Here is a 20,465-nt window from a genome sequence, read left to right on the forward strand (position 1 = left end):
GGGTCAAGGGGAGGGCGGAGTGAAAATATAAAATTTTAAATTAAAAATATTTTTTAGAAATTGATATTTTTCAAACAAAAAATGTAATTTGAAGTTGGATGAGTGTTTTGGAAAATGTTTTCCTTAACTTTTGAAGGGAAGTCATTTTCCTTAATCTTGAGGAAAATGAATTGATTTAGAAAATGTTTTTCAAATCTTTTGTCCCTACCAAACATGATAAAATAGAATAACATTTTTCAGAAAATATTTTCCTTCATACCAAACACATCCTTAGTTTTATAAATACACCTAATACTCAACGCATTTTGATTTGCTCAACCTAAATAATTAAATCATATGTCAAATTTTCTAATTAGCATGGTCAAAATTTTATACACTTGAGTACAAAATGGAAGTTACTGTCATAAGATAAGGGTATATTTGAGACTAGTTTTTATATATATTTTTAGCGTTAATTTATATATTTTTTAAAAATATTCATAGAGTATAGTGATATTAAATTTAATAATAATAACTAATATTAATATTTAGCATTCTTTATTAATGTATTTATTTATTAACGCTAAAAATTAGGTATTGTTTATTATGTGAATTCATTTCAAAACAAAGTAAGTCTGAGCGACTGTTGGCCTTGTTTGTCTAGTTGGCACCACATATATATACTTCTTCCGTCCAGAATTGTTTGTCATGTTGCGCTTATCGAAAGTCAATTTGACTAATTTTTAAAGGTAATTAGATCACATTAATTCGATATTTTAAACTAAAAAATTAGATATTCTAAAACTATATGAAAAATACTATAAATTATAATTTTTTTTTGCATATTAATATGATGAAAAAATACATCTTATAATGTTAGTCAAAGTTTTATATTTTGACTCTTAAAATAGAAACCATGACAAACGATACCGGAGGGAGGTAGTATTATATATCCGCATTAAGTTACTTAAAAGTCAATGAACTAATTGCAAGTAGGAATTTAGGGATGATAATCCGGCGTGGAAGGTCGAGCTTAATTCATACATTTTTTAAAATTTTAAAACTGTTTTGTTTCGTTTCACTCTCTATAATATTTTTTTTTCTTTTTCAACCTGCTTCGCATAAACCTGCCTGCATAATTTTTTAAATATTTTTTTTAGTTAAGTTTGATATTGAAAATAAAATTTTAAAAATAATTTCATTTTTTCATTGAGTTATATTATTCACTATGTATAATATTTTTTTTTCTTTTTCAACCTGCTGCTTCGCATGAACCTGCATGCATAATTTTTTTAATTTTTTTTTAGTTAAGTTTGATATTGAAAATAAATTTTTAAAAATAATTTCATTTTTTCATTGAGTTATATTATTCACTCTGTATAATATTTTTTTTTCTTTTTCAACCTGCTTCGCATGAACCTGCCTGCATAATTTTTTTAATATTTCTTTTTTCAGTTAAGTTTGATTTTGAAAATAATTTCATTTTTTCATTGAGTTATATTATTCACTATGTATAATATTTTTTTTTCTTTTTCAACCTGCTGCTTCGCATGAACCTGCATGCATAATTTTTTTAATTTTTTTTTAGTTAAGTTTGATATTGAAAATAAATTTTTAAAAATAATTTCATTTTTTCATTGAGTTATATTATTCACTCTGTATAATATTTTTTTTTCTTTTTCAACCTGCTTCGCATGAACCTGCCTGCATAATTTTTTTAATATTTCTTTTTTCAGTTAAGTTTGATTTTGAAAATAATTTCATTTTTTCATTGAGTTATATTATTCACTATGTATAATATTTTTTTTTCTTTTTCAACCTGCTGCTTCGCATGAACCTGCATGCATAATTTTTTTAATTTTTTTTTAGTTAAGTTTGATATTGAAAATAAATTTTTAAAAATAATTTCATTTTTTCATTGAGTTATATTATTCACTCTGTATAATATTTTTTTTTCTTTTTCAACCTGCTTCGCATGAACCTGCCTGCATAATTTTTTTAATATTTCTTTTTTCAGTTAAGTTTGATTTTGAAAATAATTTCATTTNACAAACCCCACTAGCTCTGTGCGACTGTGCCCCTACAAAAATTTTCCTACTAGAACAATTAGTGCAAGTGTATATGTACATCGAGCTGATTAATTCAAAATTTGGGTATATACTAAAATTCTAACTCAATTTACAGAATTAATGAGTAATTACGATTTAGACTTTTGTTGATAAGAATACTCAAAGTTTCTATGTATCCTTTGCTTGATATATATTTGCCCTACTTGACAATGATATGACTTAATATACATATATGTTGGTTTAATTTTTTAATACAAATAAATAATCTATCGAAAAACAACTGAATTTATCCGAACTCACAAACCCCACTAGCTTTGCACGAGTGCCGCCCCTACAAAAATTTTCGTACTAGAACAATTAGTGCAAGTGAATATTTACGTCGAGGTGATTAGTTTAATTTGGGTATATGCCAAAACTGTTACTATATTTTGTGCTGTAGTTATATAATTAATGAGTAATCGCAATTTAGACTTTTGTTGATAAGAATACTCAAAGTTTCGACGTATCCTTTGCTTGATATATATTTGCTCTACTTGACAATGATGACTTAATATACATATATGTTGGTTTAATTTTTTAATACAAATAAATAATCTATAGAAAAACAATTGAATTTATTCGAACTCACAAACCCCACTAGATTTGCACAACTGCCGCCCCTACAAAAATTTTCATACTAGAACAATTAGCGCAAGTGAATATTTACGTCGAGGTGATTACTTTAATTTGGTTTATACCAAAACTCCAACTATATTTTGTGTTGTAGTTATATAATTAATGCGTAATTGCGATTTAGACTTTTGTTGATAAGAATACTCAAAGTTTCTACGTATCCTTTCCTTGATATGTATTTGCTCTACTTGGCAATGATATGACTTAATTTCAATTAGCATTTTAGCTCTTATGTTCATAGAAAAATCTTATATTGAGAAAATTCCAGAAATAACAAATATAATAGACATAATAAGACTCTATAACTATAGTTTTGATAATTGCGCTTCATAGCTGTAGTTTTGTTTGCTATAGAAACTGCGGTTTGTATATTTCTACATATTTGTATATTTCGCTTGCAAATATACAAATGAGATAATCATATAGAAATTTAATATTTATACATTAATTTAGGAATTTTTTAGAATTTCGTTTGTATATTTCGTTTGCCAATACATAAACAAAGTCATGTATTTATGAATTTTCATAAATTGTATACAAATAACTAGATTAACCGTATATGAAATTCTAGATTTATATAATCAGAAATTGAAATTTACGAATTTATATAAAAATCAGGCGAATAACAAGAATTGAGGAAACCTTAGCGGCAAACTACAATTTTCTTACATTGTAGCTATAACACGGTTAAATGTTTGCTATTCTGCTTAATTTTTCTTAAATATAAATAATTCAAAATAAAATCATAAATATGAGAAAATATAAATGAGGAGAAAAATGGAACTTTTTTTTAAAAACAATTCTCTTCATTTTTAACTATTTACTATGAAAAAGAGTCTAATGATTCACCTACTTTGAAATGAAAGGAGTATTTCTAACATGGAAACAAAATCCAATAATTCATCACTTTTAATATGAAAATAAATAGAGTAATTAAAAAAGAGTGCAACTTTAATCTCCACCGTTGATTGATTATAACATCTAACGGTTCAAACTTCAATTTCACGATCCGCGTCATTTAAAAGTAACCAATGAACAGCTAGCCCTGACTCATATATAATAAATCTCTTCATCTCTTTCAATTCACAAAATTTAAACTCAAAAGCCCTCCATTTGTTACTAATTTCTGAAATTCCCTTCGATGGCACCAAAGGCAGAGAAGAAACCCGCAGAGAAGAAGGCCCATGCTGCCGTCGCTGAGAAATCAAAGGCCGGCAAGAAGCTGCCTAAGGACGGCGGCGCCGCTGCTGCCGGAGACAAGAAGAAGAAGAGGTCGAAGAAGTCAATCGAGACTTACAAGATCTACATCTTCAAGGTGTTGAAACAGGTTCATCCAGATATAGGGATATCAAGCAAGGCTATGGGTATCATGAACAGCTTCATCAACGATATCTTCGAGAAGCTTGCTCAGGAATCTTCTAAGCTTGCTAGGTACAACAAAAAGCCCACCATCACTTCTCGGGAGATTCAGACTGCTGTACGATTGGTCCTTCCCGGTGAATTGGCTAAGCATGCCGTTTCTGAGGGTACTAAGGCGGTTACCAAATTCACTAGCTCTTAGATATGTGTTCAGTTTTGTATTGATTTTTTGTTGGGTTTATGATTTCAGTTAGCGTTTTGGAGATGTAAAGAACAGAAAAATTGAATATAAAATAGATTTGATGCTACTCTTGATAATTGATACTATATGCTATGCAAAGGTACAAAAAAAAAAGAAGACAAAGCTACTAAAAAGTTATAAATAGAGTTTTGAAAAAAAATAATATTATAATTAATAAGTATTACAGACATAGAGTAATAGTATGAATAAGGCTTATGTTACAGCAACCTACCATCACGAAACAATAAATTTAAAACTATCCAGAAGTTCAACAAAATATTTATCATTTGTTTGGTATGTTTTAAAGGCTATATATCCATGTAGCCAAATGCCCAAATTCAATTAGGTAATTAGGACTATAAATAAATTGGGCATTAGTTAGAAGTTTAGACTATGGAAATATTAGCTGTTAAAAAAGGGTGGATGTGAACTGTTATATTAATAACAAAAGCAACAAAATGGTCATTCAGTTTTAGGGGTATTTTTCATATATCGAGTCCTATGTATAAGAATAATAATTTGAAATAATTGTTATAATAATCTGTATTTATAAGGTTAATCAATAAACAGAAATAGAAATAAGATGAAGCAGAAAATACATAAAATACAAGCAGTAATCCGAGTTCACAGAAATTACTGTGTGTCCTTGAGAAATTTAATTCCCTCACTGTACCCAAGGTTATGGATTAATTTCTCCCAAGATAAAACGGATTAAACCTGTTAAAGAAATAGCGATACCTCAAATTTCTTTAACTTCAGCGAACTTCAGAACAGCAACAAGTCACCCAGACTCAGTCGATCGATACTTTGATTTATTTGAGAGGAAATATATATGCAGAGAAGGAAAATTTCAATGTTTGAAAAATCTTAAATTGACTTCCTTTTATAGCCATTTTCAGCAAGAAACATGTCTGTTCGGAGAAATCTGTTCAGACCCGTTTTTCTAAAAAGTTGTGTCTTTTGGAAAAAATAACAACTTTTTGAAAAAATGTGTCTGTCAGGAAATAACGGCTTTTCGGAATGTTACCGTTACCCGCAAATTTATAAGAGATAATATTAACAGAATTTATTTGATTTAACAAACACTGATTAAATAAATTTTGTCCAAAAAATTTATCAATCACATCATTTGACAAATCCAAATCCAAATCCAAAGCCGAGCGAGCGACGACGACGGCGCGAGGGAGCATCTTCTTCTTAGCTCTTTAAGAAGTAATAGAAATCTTTCCTTACATAAGGACAACAATTTCCCATTCTTTTGCCGATATGGGAGAAATGACTTTTCATTTGCACTTTGCAAATGACTTTTCATTTTCCCCCCAAAATAGTTCCCTCACTTTTCATATTTTTTCTTTTCTTTTTCCATTCACACTTGCTAAACCGCAACAATCCCCCACATGAATGGGGAAGGCTATTGTTAAAACATATGCATGAAAAAACTTGTGTGTCTTGTAGGTAAAGGTTAATCGCATCTGGATAAGTAGGTTTCCCTTTAAACTTTTCGTAGTGAACATATATCGGATATACTCGGTCAATCGGTAGATTTGATATCTTTGAACCGTCGAGCTTTGGTGTATACCTAGACAACACATGTCACACAATCAACCCTTGAATTGTTCTTAGTTCTCATTGTTTTGTTCGTTTTAGCCATGAACACATCTTGGATAGTAAGTGTTTAAAGAACTGACCTTAGCGGATTCTCCTTGAAGCAACTTACACTTCACACTTACATAAAAGTGATTTCTAAATGTGTTATCCCATAGATACACCATTTGATATTCCCTGTATCAAACTTAGAAACCATTAAAAAGTACTTGTGTCTTTATCCTGATTACTAAACATTGTCTCATCATGAGAATGGACCTTAAAATAATAATAATTTTTTCCCTTGACAATGTTGAACCGTCATCAATGACTTTGTTTTATCTCCTTGAACCTAGATCTTGGGATCTCCAGTCTTCTAGGTAGAGTTACCTCCACGATGACTTGTTCTCGGCCATAGTCCCATTCCCGTCGATGATTTCTCAACTCTTTCTCTATTTAGGCCTTTTGTAACTGGATCCGACACATTATCTTTTGACTTCACATAGTCAATTGTGATAATTCCACTAGAGAGTAGTTGTCTCACAGAGTTATGTCTTCGTCTTATGTGACGAGACTTGCCGTTATACATAATGCTTTCAGCCCTTCCTATTGCAGGTTGACTATCACAATGTATGCATATAGGGGCCATTGGTTTGAGCCAAAATGAAAAATCTTCTAAGAAATTTCGGAGCCATTTAGCTTCTTCACCTGTCTTGTCTAAAGCAATGAATTCAGACTCAATTGTAGAGCGAGCTATACATGTTTGTTTGGATGATTTCCAAGATATTGCTCCTCCACCAATAGTAAAAACGTATTCACCTGTGGGTTTTGTTTCAGTTGACCCAGTAATCCAATTTACATCACTATATCCTTCAAGAACGACTAGATATTTGTGGTAATGTAAAGCATAGTTTTGAGTGTCATCTAAGTATCCCAAAACTCTCTTCATTGCAAACTAATGACTTTGATTAGGATTACTTGTGTATCGACTCAGTTTACTGATAGCGCAAGCTATGTCTGGTCGTGTACAAATCATGACATACATTAAGCTTCCCAATACGCTAGCATAGTCCAATTGAGACTGACTTTCACCTTTATTATTTGCAAGATGAAGGTTTACATCAATTGGAGTCTTTTTCTTTTAAAATTCAAAAATTTGAATTTTTCAAGTATCTTTTGAATATAATGAGTTTGAGACAATGCTAGACCGTTAGGAGTTTTAAGAATTTTAATTCCTAATATCACATCAGCAACTCCTAAATCTTTCATATCAAACTTACTAGCGAGCATACGCTTTGTAGCTTTTATATTAGCAATGTCTTTGCTCATTATAAGCATGACATCTACATATAGGCATAAAATGACTTCCTGATTTGGAGTATCTTTAATGTAGACACATTTATCACATTCATTGATCATAAATTTATTTGACAACATGGTTTGATCAAACTTTGCATGCCATTGTTTTGGTGCTTGTTTTAGTCCATAAAGTGACTTAATAAGTTTGCACACTTTCTTTTCTTTACCAGGAACTACAAAACCCTCAGGCTGTTCTATGTAAATTTCCTCTTCAAGCTCTCCATTTAAGAAGGCTGTTTTCACATCCATTTGATGAATTTCAAGACCGTATACTGCAGCTAGTGCAATTAACATCCGAATTGATGTAATCCTAGTCACTGGTGAGTATGTGTCAAAATAATCAAGACCTTCTTTTTGTCTAAAACCTTTGACAACAAGTCTTGCTTTATATTTGTCAATAGTTCCATCGTCTTTCATCTTCCTTTTAAAGATCCATTTTGAACCCAAGGGTTTGTTCCCTGGAGGAAGATCAACCAACTCCCAAGTATGATTGCTTAAGATTGATTCAATTTCACTATTAACAGCCTCCTTCCAAGAGGTTGAGTCGCTAGACAACATTGCTTCCTTGAATGTTTGAGGCTCACTTTCAAGAAGAAATGTTACAAAATCTAATCCAAATGAAGTAGATGTTCTTTGACGTTTACTGCGTCTTGGACTTTCTTCATTATGTTCATTCTCTTTTGGTTCTTCTCTTGGTTGTTTAGATCCCCCACTAGATGACTCAAGTCTAGTTTTATACGGGTATATATGTTCAAAAAATTCAGCACTATCTGATTCCATTACTGTATTATCATGAATATCCGAATGTCCGGACTTATAAACCAAAAATCGACATGCCTTATTGTTTGTGGCATATCCAATGAATACACAATCCACAGTCTTAGGCCCTATTTTTACCCTCTTAGGTATAGAAACTTGGACTTTGGCTAGACACCCCCACACTTTGAAATATTTCAAGTTGGGTTTTCTACCTTTCCATTTCTCATATGGAATTACATTTATCTTTGAGTGAGGCACTCTGTTAAGTATTTGATTTGCTGTAAGGATAGCTTCCCCCCACAAGTTCTGTGGTAAACCTGAACTTATATGTAATGCATTTATCATTTCTTTTAAAGTACGATTTTTTCTTTCTGCAATTCCATTAGACTGAGGAGTGTAGGGAGCAGTAGTTTGATGGATTATTCCATTTTCTAAACATATTTCTGCAAATGAAGATTCATATTCTCCACCTCTATCACTTCTGATCATTTTAATCTTTTTATCTAACTGATTTTCAACTTCAGTTTTATATTGCCTAAATGCATCTATCATTTCATCCTTACCATTTAGCAAATAGACATAACAATATCTAGTGCAATCGTCAATGAAAGTTATGAAATACTTTTTCCCACCACGTGATGGTGTTGACTTCATGTCACAAATATCAGTGTGAATCAATTCTAAAGGATTTGAATTCCTTTCAACAGATTTATAAGGATGCTTAGCATACTTAGATTCAACACAAATTTGACATTTTGATTTATTGCACTTAAATTTCGGTAAAATATTTAAGTTAATCAGTTTTCGCAAGGTTTTGTTATTAACGTGTCCCAAACGTTCATGCCATAAACATTTAGACTCAAGCAAGTAAGAAGAAGCAAAATCTTTATTCATATCAACTGCAATTACATTGAGTTTGAAAAGGCCATCACTAAGGTAGCCTTTTCCTACATACATATCATTTTTGCTTACTACTACTTTATCAGAAACAAATACACATTTAATCCATTCTTGGTCAGAACTGGAATTGAAACTAAATTCTTTCTCAATTCTGGAACATATGAGACCCTATTCAAAGTCACCACCTTGCCTGATGTCATTTTTAATAGGACTTTGCCAGTTTTTTTCACCTTTGCAACAGCGGAGTTTTCCATAAACAACTTCTCATATGTAAGTGCTGGAGTATATGATGAAAATAATTCTTTGTTGGCACAAACATGGCATGAGGCACCAGAATATATCCACCATTCTCTTGGATTTCCAACCAAGTTACATTTTGAAAGCATTGCACAGAGATCGTCCATTTCTCCTTTGAATTCAGTCAAGTTTGCTTGATCCTTCTTTTTCTTGTCCTTCTTAGGACCCCGGCATTCAGTAGCCCTATGACCATGTTTACCACAGTTGAAGCAGTTTCCATTGAATTTCTTCTTAGGAGGATTTCTTTTTGGACCAGATGCTTTCTTTCTTTTCTTTAATTTTGTGGGATCTTCTTCAACAAAATTTACTCCAAATATTGCTGAATTACCATGTGACCTCTTTTATGCAACCTTATTATCCTCTTCGATTCTCAACCTTACTATGAGATCTTCAACAGTCATCTCCTTGCGTTTGTGTTTCAAGTAGTTTTTGAAGTCTTTCCACAATTGAGGTAACTTTTCAATAATTGCAGCCACTTGAAAGGCATCATTCACAATCAATCCTACATTAAAAATTATGTGAGTGTTAAGGGAAAACTTAATATTTCTAACATAGGCATTAAATAAATTTATACCTTCAGCAAGGAGATCATGGACTATGACCTGCAATTCTTGAACTTGGGTGACGACGGTCTTACTGTCTATCATCTTATAGTCCAGAAATTTTGCCACAATGAATTTCTTCATTTCGGCATCTTCTGTTTTGTACTTCTTTTCTAAAGCATCCCAGAGTTCTTTTGATGTTTTGACATTGCTGGACACATTGTACAGATCATCTTGCAGACCACTCATAATATAATTTTACACTAAAAATCTGAGTGTGTCCATGCTTCTGTTACCAAGAATCGTTCATCAGGCGGAGTTTCATCTGACATAACAAGAACATTCTCATTAATGAACTTCTGCAGACTCAACGTATTGAGATAAAAGAATATCTTTTGCTGCCATCTCTTAAAGTCGACTCCAGAAAACTTTGCAGGTTTCTCAGCCGGCGCTAAGGCAGCATTTGAACGATTATGTGCAAGCGATGTTGTTGCAGCACTTACTGTTGCAACACTTACTGTTCCAACATTTGTTTGACTTGAATTAGTCATTTTTTTTCTGTCACAAATGAAAGATACGTTAAGTATTTGAAATACTAACAGTAAAGAACAAATCTTTACACAAACTGTTTCTGATTTAACGATAAAATTTTTATGTTCTTTTAATCGTTGATCGAATGAATTTTAAAAATTCAAGCAGAGTAAAAAACCACAAAGGTTTTAATCTCCAGAAATCTCAAATACAGAAACTTTTTATAAATTTCTTAAGATTGTTATACTGTATTTATAAGGTTAAACAATAAACAGAAACATAAATAAGATGAAACAGAAAATACATAAAATACAAGCAGTAATCCGAGTCCACAGAAACTACTGTGTGTCCTTAAGAAATTTAATCCCCTCACTGTACCCAAGGTTATGGATTAATTTCTCACAAGATAAAACGGATTAAACCTGTTAAAGAAATAGCGGTACCTCAAATTTCTTTAACTTCAGCGAACTTCAGAACAGCAACAAGTCACACAGACTCAGTCGATCGACACTTTGATTTATTTGAGAGAAAATATATATGCAGAGAAGGAAAATTTCAGTGTTTGAAAAATCTTAAATTGACTTCCTTTTATAGCCATTTTCAGCAAGAAACGTGTCTGTTCAGACCCGTTTTATCCAAAAAGTTGTGTCTTTTGGAAAAAATAACAACTTTTCAAAAAAATGTGTCTGTCAGGAAATAACGGCTTTTCGGAAAGTAATGACTTTTCGAAAAGAGTAACAACTTTTCGGAATGTTACAGTTACCCGCAAATTATAAGAGATAATATTAACAGGATTTATTTGATTTAACAAACACTGATTAAATAAATTTTGTCCAAAAAATTTATCAATCAATCCAAAGCCGAGCAACGACGACGGCGCGAGGGAGCATCTTCTTCTTAGCTCTTTAAGAAGTAATGGAAGTGTTTCCTTATACAAGGACAACAATTTCCCTTTTTTTTGCCGATATGGGAGAAATGACTTTTCATTTGCACTTTGCAAATGACTTTTCATTTATCCTCCAAAATAGTTCCCTCACTTTTCATATTTTTTTTTCTTTTCCCATTCACACTTGCTAAACCGCAACAATAATTGTGAAATTAGGTCTTAGGCCTAACTCACACCCCAAAAGCTAGCTCAAAGGGAGGAGGATTGCCCAAGCCTTATAAGGAGTCCACCCATCTCATTAATCACCGATGTGGGACTTTTGTCATTCTTTAACACCCCACCTCACGCCCAGTGCTTAACATCTGGTGCGTTGGCAATTTTTAATTTTGGGGACCCCAACATCGGGTGAGACGGAACCTGCTCTGATACCATGTGAAATTAGGTCTAAGGCCTAACTCACACCCAAAAGCTAGCTCAAAGGGAGGAGGATTGCCCAAGCCTTATAAAGAGTCCACCCATCTCATTAATCACCGATGTGGGCAATCCTCCTACCTTTGAGCTAGCTTTTGGGGTGTGAGTTAGGCCTAAGACCTAATTTCACATGGTATCAGAGCAGGGCCCGTCTCACCCGCTGTTGGGGTCCCCAAAATTAAAATTGCCCACGCACCAGGTTGCTAAGCACTGGGCGTGAGGTGGGGTGTTAAAGAATGGCAAAAAGTCCCACATCGGTGATTAATGAGATGGGGGGACTCTTTATAAGGCTTGGACAATCCTCCTCCCTTTGAGCTAGCTTTTGGGGTGTGAGTTAGGCCTAAGACCTAATTTCACATGGTATCAGAGCAGGGCCCGTCTCACCCGCTGTTGGGGTCCCCAAAATTAAAATTGCCCACGCACCAGGTTGCTAAGCACTGGGCGTGAGGTGGGGTGTTAAAGAATGGCAAAAAGTCCCACATCGGTGATTAATGAGATGGGGGGACTCTTTATAAGGCTTGGACAATCCTCCTCCCTTTGAGCTAGCTTTTGGGGTGTGAGTTAGGCCTAAGACCTAATTTCACATGGTATCAGAGCAGGGCCCGTCTCACCCGCTGTTGGGGTCCCCAAAATTAAAATTGCCCACGCACCAGGTTGCTAAGCACTGGGCGTGAGGTGGGGTGTTAAAGAATGGCAAAAAGTCCCACATCGGTGATTAATGAGATGGGGGGACTCTTTATAAGGCTTGGACAATCCTCCTCCCTTTGAGCTAGCTTTTGGGGTGTGAGTTAGGCCTAAGACCTAATTTCACATGGTATCAGAGCAGGGCCCGTCTCACCCGCTGTTGGGGTCCCCAAAATTAAAATTGCCCACGCACCAGGTTGCTAAGCACTGGGCGTGAGGTGGGGTGTTAAAGAATGGCAAAAAGTCCCACATCGGTGATTAATGAGATGGGGGGACTCTTTATAAGGCTTGGACAATCCTCCTCCCTTTGAGCTAGCTTTTGGGGTGTGAGTTAGGCCTAAGACCTAATTTCACATGGTATCAGAGCAGGGCCCGTCTCACCCGCTGTTGGGGTCCCCAAAATTAAAATTGCCCACGCACCAGGTTGCTAAGCACTGGGCGTGAGGTGGGGTGTTAAAGAATGGCAAAAAGTCCCACATCGGTGATTAATGAGATGGGGGGACTCTTTATAAGGCTTGGACAATCCTCCTCCCTTTGAGCTAGCTTTTGGGGTGTGAGTTAGGCCTAAGACCTAATTTCACATGGTATCAGAGCAGGGCCCGTCTCACCCGCTGTTGGGGTCCCCAAAATTAAAATTGCCCACGCACCAGGTTGCTAAGCACTGGGCGTGAGGTGGGGTGTTAAAGAATGGCAAAAAGTCCCACATCGGTGATTAATGAGATGGGGGGACTCTTTATAAGGCTTGGACAATCCTCCTCCCTTTGAGCTAGCTTTTGGGGTGTGAGTTAGGCCTAAGACCTAATTTCACATGGTATCAGAGCAGGGCCCGTCTCACCCGCTGTTGGGGTCCCCAAAATTAAAATTGCCCACGCACCAGGTTGCTAAGCACTGGGCGTGAGGTGGGGTGTTAAAGAATGGCAAAAAGTCCCACATCGGTGATTAATGAGATGGGGGGACTCTTTATAAGGCTTGGACAATCCTCCTCCCTTTGAGCTAGCTTTTGGGGTGTGAGTTAGGCCTAAGACCTAATTTCACATGGTATCAGAGCAGGGCCCGTCTCACCCGCTGTTGGGGTCCCCAAAATTAAAATTGCCCACGCACCAGGTTGCTAAGCACTGGGCGTGAGGTGGGGTGTTAAAGAATGGCAAAAAGTCCCACATCGGTGATTAATGAGATGGGGGGACTCTTTATAAGGCTTGGACAATCCTCCTCCCTTTGAGCTAGCTTTTGGGGTGTGAGTTAGGCCTAAGACCTAATTTCACATGGTATCAGAGCAGGGCCCGTCTCACCCGCTGTTGGGGTCCCCAAAATTAAAATTGCCCACGCACCAGATTGCTAAGCACTGGGCGTGAGGTGGGGTGTTAAAGAATGGCAAAAAGTCCCACATCGGTGATTAATGAGATGGGTGGACTCTTTATAAGGCTTGGACAATCCTCCTCCCTTTGAGCTAGCTTTTGGGGTGTGAGTTAGGCCTTAGACCTAATTTCACAATAATGAAGTACCAATTTATGTAAATGATCACTACAATTAATGTGTTGTGCTTTTCCTTCTGATTTATTGGAGATATGTTATTGACTCATTTTTTGCACAAGTTGTACTCATTTGTCAAAGTCGCATTAGAAGGTAGAAATAGTCCAAATGTATGAATGATACAAGTTCATTAATCAATTCCAACTTTTTGTAGAAGTTGTTATATTTTATCCTTGCAGATCGATGTCTTTGAGTTAGACAGAACAAGTATAACTCCAAGTTTCAATTAAAAGACAGTAGTGCAAAACATAGCAGGACAGTACTACAAACAATAGGATTTGACGGAAGAACTACAAAAGTGAACACAAGTTTCACTTTATACTAGTCATCTATGTCCAATATCAAAGAAATATATCATCTCAAGGAAATGACACTGTCAGATCAGATTGAAAAAAAAAAATACACGGCCAGTAGAGTTTATCTCATTTAATGTTCCCACACCTGCTTAATAGACGAGTATTTTACCCTCAGTTCTGCATAATTGAGTCACGCATGGCAGAACTAGGAGGCAGGGGATTTCCATTTACAAGGACTTGTTCCAGAAGATTAACTCGCACAGACTTGAATTCATAGTGCTGCAGTAGAAATAACAATGTATTAGCGAGGAGTGACAAAATTTGGCTGGCAGATTATTATAAATCACACGAGCAAGGCAAATGATTGACAATATCATTTTTCATCCAATTACTCAACATCCCAAAAGTAGCCACCTTAATTCATTTGGAAACTTTAATTCAGATATAGCAAGAAATGACTTCATCTTTCTGTTTAAGGAAGACCGCTCTGCTTCCAATCAGTTATAACCAAGAAAAGGGAAGATTAACTCCCTATTGACACCAAATTACCACTGCTAGAGGCTCAAGTGCACCCTGCCTTGACGTGTTATAAGGTGGACTCTTTACACAAAATAAAGGGGTATAAACTAATAGAACACATCTAATATGTGGTGCTTACAGGAAAAGAAAAAACGTGATATAGAAGGAAAAATGATATTTGTAATAGCATTGCATCTGAAGTACTATAGATATTATAACAAGTTTACCTTTCCTTCCCATTCAAAATCAACAAATTTGCAAATGGGATCCAATAGTGTGACCTGATCTCCTTGTTTAATCTGTCAAAAAGAAAAGTTTGTTAAGTAATGATGTGAAAATCTAGTTCCTATGTCATTTTTCACTTCTATTCCTTTTTGTTTCTTTTTGTCCTTGCAGTATCAACTTTTCATAGAGCATGCGTTTCCTAAAAGAAGCTCCGTTTATGTTATTTTCATCTTCTTATTTAACAAAGATCCTTAACAGCAGTACTTGGAGAGGAAAGATCCTTCGCTTATTTATTAGGCATGTAGTGCTGTAGCAGTTTAGCAGCAGACTGACGTGTCAATATCTGAAATTTATTTGTTTGATTTTCTTATCTCGGTTTCTCTTAGATACTATACTTCAATAGACCACCTTTTTCTAGGAAGTACGAGCTTAATGGATAAATGTACTAAGAAACAATTAAACATCATAAAGTAGTGCTTACTGCTTCCTTCTGTATGCCGAACACTGCAAGTACAAAACTGTTCTCATCAGAGTCACAAAGCATATAGTATCTGTAGAATAAGAGTACACATTGAAAAATAAGTATTTAAGCATAAAGCAGGGCTGCACAGACAAGTGTAACTTTCACTTTTAAAGGAAATGCTGATACTGATAAACTCGTGTAGGTTCCTCCAAGATGAAGTAACTTACAATGGAGCTTTATACTCATACTTAACTAAGCACCGTACAGCTGCTATAACCTCAATCTGTTTGTTATGGCCTTCAGTTAAGAGATCCACGGTTGCTCTCTTGTATGAAGGATTCACTGCCAGAAAGCACTCTATTACCTCAACTAATAGATAAATAGCTCAATCATATTCCTCATTGTTTACAGTTAAATATCTAAAAAGAATGGAAAGCCTTACATTCAATATTAGCAAGTGATTGGATCAGGGAAGACAAGCTTGTTTCCGTACTCTTTCGCTTACTCTTTCTCTTATTCTTCCCCTTACTCTTGTCTTTATGCTTACCCTGAAAAGCAGGATCACATAATTCAAATGCACTTCACAACCTCATTCATAATGTGTTAAAAGCTTCAAAAGAAGAAAGTATTTAACGACTGAGAATCTCAAGGTATTTTTTAATGACTATATCATAACTTTCCCGTTGCTTGAAAAAATTCAAAAATGTACCTCATGCACCACTCAGTCAATACAGGGCTATGCTCCTGATCAGTTAACACATTGCACAAATAAATTGGACTATTTGAAGGACACAAGATATGGTCAGTACCTCATCTCCTTTTCTTTATTGTGCATGAGTACCTTTTGCAACTATTGTGGTGGCAAGGTCTGTACACTCTACCCTCCCTAGATCCCACTTAGTGGGATTCCACTGAGCATGTTGTTATTCTTGCTGTAGTAAGTGAAAAGGATTCATAAAAAATTTCGCCAAGTAGGAGAAACTTTACAAAGCTTTCTGGGGTAGCCATAGTACAGTATTACTTAGACACCCAACTTGAATATTTCTATCCAAACAACTCTTAATTCCACATAATCTTAGCTGCCTATTGCAGTTTCCTAGCCTCTACTTGTTTGGCAATATTCCGAGAATCACTCAATCAACTGCACCTTAAGCCTACACATTAGGACAATTTCAGAAATCAAAAGCATGACTTATCTTTTGGTGTTTTCCTGTCATACCATAAAACCAAATTTCATGTTATATCCGTCCTCCCTAGCTATCTTTAGTACTTGTTAACAAAAGGTTGTCAAAGCAGAACTTTGTAGATTATGAATGGTTATCTCCGAAGCCATCTTAAAGGACTACTTCATCATACATTATATTATAGCAGGAACCAGAAAGCTTTCCTTGTTAACTCTGATGATGAAATTAGTGATTAATTAGAGTTCCATACTAGAGACAGGTATGTGTGAATACATCAAAGCACTCCACTGTGCATAGTCAGGAGTTGGACAGGTCAGATGTGCAATTGCAGGAATGTGACTCCTTCAGTACCTCTTGTAAGTAGTTATCACTGGCCTGCTCTTTGTATATTTGCTAGAAACAATGCACCTTTGATCATATTCACTTCCCTTATGATTCTAATGTCATCAACCAAGCCGTTCTTAATGCAATGGATTATAATATGACTTGTGGATGCTTTATATAAAATAACCACAATCAAATAATCTTACCTGGAGTAATTCTTTTAATTTGTTAAGAAGCTGGAGCGTTACTTTCACTTGATGTGAAGCATCACTAGCAGGATTCTTTACTACAGCATCTGAAAATCCAATTAGGGACTCCTTGTAGTTCTCCAGATATCTAGTCACCTGGGAAAACAAATATCAAATTTGCCCAACATGGCATTGAATTTTAGAAATGGGGAAAGTGAAGTCTATATTTAAGATATCATGATATGTGCTTCACCTGTATAAGTCATATTTTATGAGAGAATGCTTCTATTTCTAATCATGAATATTTCCTTTAGTCCACCAACTTTCATTCCACTGGATCTTTATATATCAACATAGATCCTAATGATTCTCAAACACTGAGAGAACCAAGCTTATTTAGAGGCCTTTTCTGCAACCTTTAGATCATTTAGTTTTTCCAACTATTGTTCTTTAAGAACACCATCATAAAAGTACATGGTGATAATTAGCAACAATTGAGAACCTTGTGTTTTGAAAAATCCTATATATAATACAACAGTTCATAAGTGAAAAATCAGTTGTTGTTTTTACAACAACTTACCGTGCTATAGTCGTATTGAAGATATGGGCTTGACTTCATTGCATCAATTTTCATCTGAAATAGGGTTAAAAATGAGAAGAAACTTCCGAGTATTTAAAAAAACCAGGCTTACAGGGAGCTAATACTGCACACATATATTTCATATTAAAATAAAAGGGAAATAAATATACAGAAACAAGATTGTAAGAACTTACAGCTTTCTCGTATTCCCCAAATGCCACTTGAAGATTATTGTGATCCCATCCTCCATTCAGAAGAAAGGAAGTGAAATATGCACATCCTAAGATATCTACCAACCAAATGAAGCTCAGTGGAGGACTTGGATTTTCATCAAATGTTTATTATAGCTAAAACTGTGTGCAGATACTAGTTAAAGATCTAACTATAACATACACTGTATAGTAAAGCAGGACATTTGGATGTTTTCATAAGTATAACATATACTTTATAAAATTCCACGTACTGCACATATGCTACTTCATGGTTCCATGTACCGAAGTATGTAATTTCTGCACCTTAATCTGTCTTCAATTTAATTGTATGCTACTTCTTAACTATAGCTATAAAATATGTGAAGGGTGAACACAATCATTGACAAACACCAAGTAAACATTTAGTAAATTGGCAAAGCTGAGAATGCTAAAGCGCGGTATGTTTATGACACAATATCATAGAATCTCAGATGTAAGTGATTAAAGCAGTTCCTATTTTAGCTAATTTCTGTTCGGAGTCTTACATAAACAACCTCCATCCTTGTCATCCAGAGCGAGTGTCCTTTGGGCATATTTGATGCATTTGTCAACGTGCTTGGCTGGATTTCCAGGAACTATGAAGTAGATAGACAATCAGATAACAGATCAGCAGCAGCCACTTAGTAAAAAGTACATGTATAGATGTTTTGAATTTTCTCCATGAGTTACTATGAGAGAGTGGAAAAATGTATCATACATTTGCTTTGATTTGTTAAATGAAGATTTTGAATTGGAAATGCTAGAAATCATATTCAATTAAAAATCAGAATCCCTGACTGCCAAAATTCCTTTGCACATTGTTGCTTTCTATGTCAAATTTCAACTTAATGTGTGCAAATTATCTCTCTGTGCCATGCATGTCTTTACTCCCCAAATATGACTTCGAATTTTATAATCAGCTAAGTCTGAGTCTAAAACACAAAACAAATGATGGAAACTAAAGTTTTTGAATTATTGCAATTTAAGCAAATAACATTTGATATATAAATAAAACGCTTGAGATTCTCCTTGGAACAAAGTACATTAACGAGAAAAAACAGAAGAATTACATTCACCTCGTGCATTTATCAGTTCAAGGTGTGCAATTTGACGTAAAATTCTGGCACTTTCTCCACCCTAAATCAAATAAAAGAGGAAGAATCCATTAAATTAAGGGAGCGTTTGAAGTTCAGAGAAGAAAAAACTTAAGTACTGAAGAAGCAGCAAAATATAACCATTTTAAGGACAAACTTATAACAGTTTTTAGCTCTTTTGTAATCCCCTTTCTTGGCAACGCAGAGGGCGAGGCAATCCCAAGCTTCCAGCAGAAACGGATTCAATTGAGTCTGGTAGATAAAGTTAACAGTAAGAAAGAAACCAAAAACAAATTCAAATATGTAATTCTTCTTTCACTTACCGCGTTCACTAGATAACGCTCTGCTTTCTCCTTGTAAACATCAGGAACTGCATTATACAACCTTCCTTTTAGATACTCGAACATCGAACTTTCATGACTTAATTCCCTCTTCTCTGCACGAATTCATACCACTTAAACTCACTCCAAAAATTAAATTGAATACGTTTTTTTCTTCTTCTGGATGATCCATACCTTGAGGAACTGACTCAAGGACTTTGATGCACAAATCAATTTGACGCTCGATGTCAGAGATTCTCTGTTGTGTAGTTGACGGGAAATGCTGGTCGCAGAAACGGTAGAGCCATTCCGCCAGTTTAGTCACAGTTGAAATCCAATGATCGTAGTTGGATTCTTTCAGATGAGTACGAACTTGTTCAATGTTGGATTTTCGATCAGCAGAGACTTGTCCTTTCTCCCTAGAAACCTCTTCAGTTGGAGTGCTCATCTTCAATGATGGATTCGATTCATTTAGATGAGTAGAAACTTCTTCAATGGCAGATTTTAGATCTTTTTGATGAGTAGAAACTTCTATAATGGCAGATTTTAGATCTTTTAGATGAGTAGAAACTTCTTCACTGGTGGATTTTAGATCTTTTTGATCAGTAGAAACTTCTTCAATGATGGATTTCAGATCTTTTAGACGAGTAGATACTTCTTCAATGGCGGATTCTAGATCTTCTAGACGAGTTGGAGTTGTCATCTTCAATGGTGGATTTTGGAAAGCTCAACTGCAAAGTTTGTTAATGGCGGTTTACAACTTTTGGGCGGGAAGTTCTGTTTATAAGTATCCTGATGGATCACACTTTCTTCATGTTGCTATTTTAAGAAATTACTTTGCCACCCCCAATACTTTTTGTATTCACTTTTTCACCATCAATGTTTTAAGTTTAGAATGTCATACTTATTTACTAGTTCTGAGAACCACGTGAATATTACTCATTTAGGGTGTGTTTGGTATGGAGGAAAATGTTTTCCTGGAAAATAAGTAGATTTTGGACTTATTTTTTTCATGTTTGGTTGGTAACTAGAAAAATATTTTTCGAAAATTATTTTTAGTGTTTAATTTATGAATGAAAAATGTTTTTGAGAGACATCTTTTATTTTTACTAGAATAAAAAATAATTTATGAAATTAAAAATATTTTATAAAAATAAAATTATTATTTTTTTGGGGTGG

The 20,465-nt window shown here is 34.7% G+C and overlaps 2 protein-coding genes across 2 annotated transcripts; one reads left to right on the forward strand and one right to left on the reverse strand.

Annotated features, from left to right (window-relative positions):
* The first annotated feature begins 3,793 nt into the window (after window positions 1-3,793).
* Window positions 3,794-4,397, forward strand: LOC107010269 (histone H2B-like). The gene has a single exon (XM_015209519.2). The coding sequence runs from the start codon at window positions 3,862-3,864 to the stop codon at window positions 4,279-4,281; it is 420 nt and encodes a 139-aa protein (XP_015065005.1). The 5' UTR covers window positions 3,794-3,861; the 3' UTR covers window positions 4,282-4,397.
* Window positions 4,398-14,071: 9,674 nt separating this feature from the next.
* Window positions 14,072-20,116, reverse strand: LOC107010270 (tetratricopeptide repeat protein 5-like). Its single transcript, XM_015209520.2, has 13 exons — window positions 19,482-20,116; window positions 19,290-19,402; window positions 19,108-19,218; window positions 18,949-19,009; window positions 18,379-18,468; window positions 17,837-17,931; window positions 17,643-17,696; window positions 17,081-17,218; window positions 15,809-15,914; window positions 15,594-15,708; window positions 15,385-15,454; window positions 14,906-14,977; window positions 14,072-14,438 (listed from the first exon to the last, which is right to left on the reverse strand). The coding sequence occupies exons 1-13, from the start codon at window positions 19,987-19,989 to the stop codon at window positions 14,331-14,333; spliced, it is 1,641 nt and encodes a 546-aa protein (XP_015065006.1). The 5' UTR covers window positions 19,990-20,116; the 3' UTR covers window positions 14,072-14,330.
* Between the last annotated feature and the right edge of the window lie 349 nt (window positions 20,117-20,465).

The sequence above is a fragment of the Solanum pennellii genome, chromosome 2 (genome assembly GCF_001406875.1).
Source record: "Solanum pennellii chromosome 2, SPENNV200".
Taxonomy (NCBI): Eukaryota; Viridiplantae; Streptophyta; class Magnoliopsida; order Solanales; family Solanaceae; genus Solanum; species Solanum pennellii.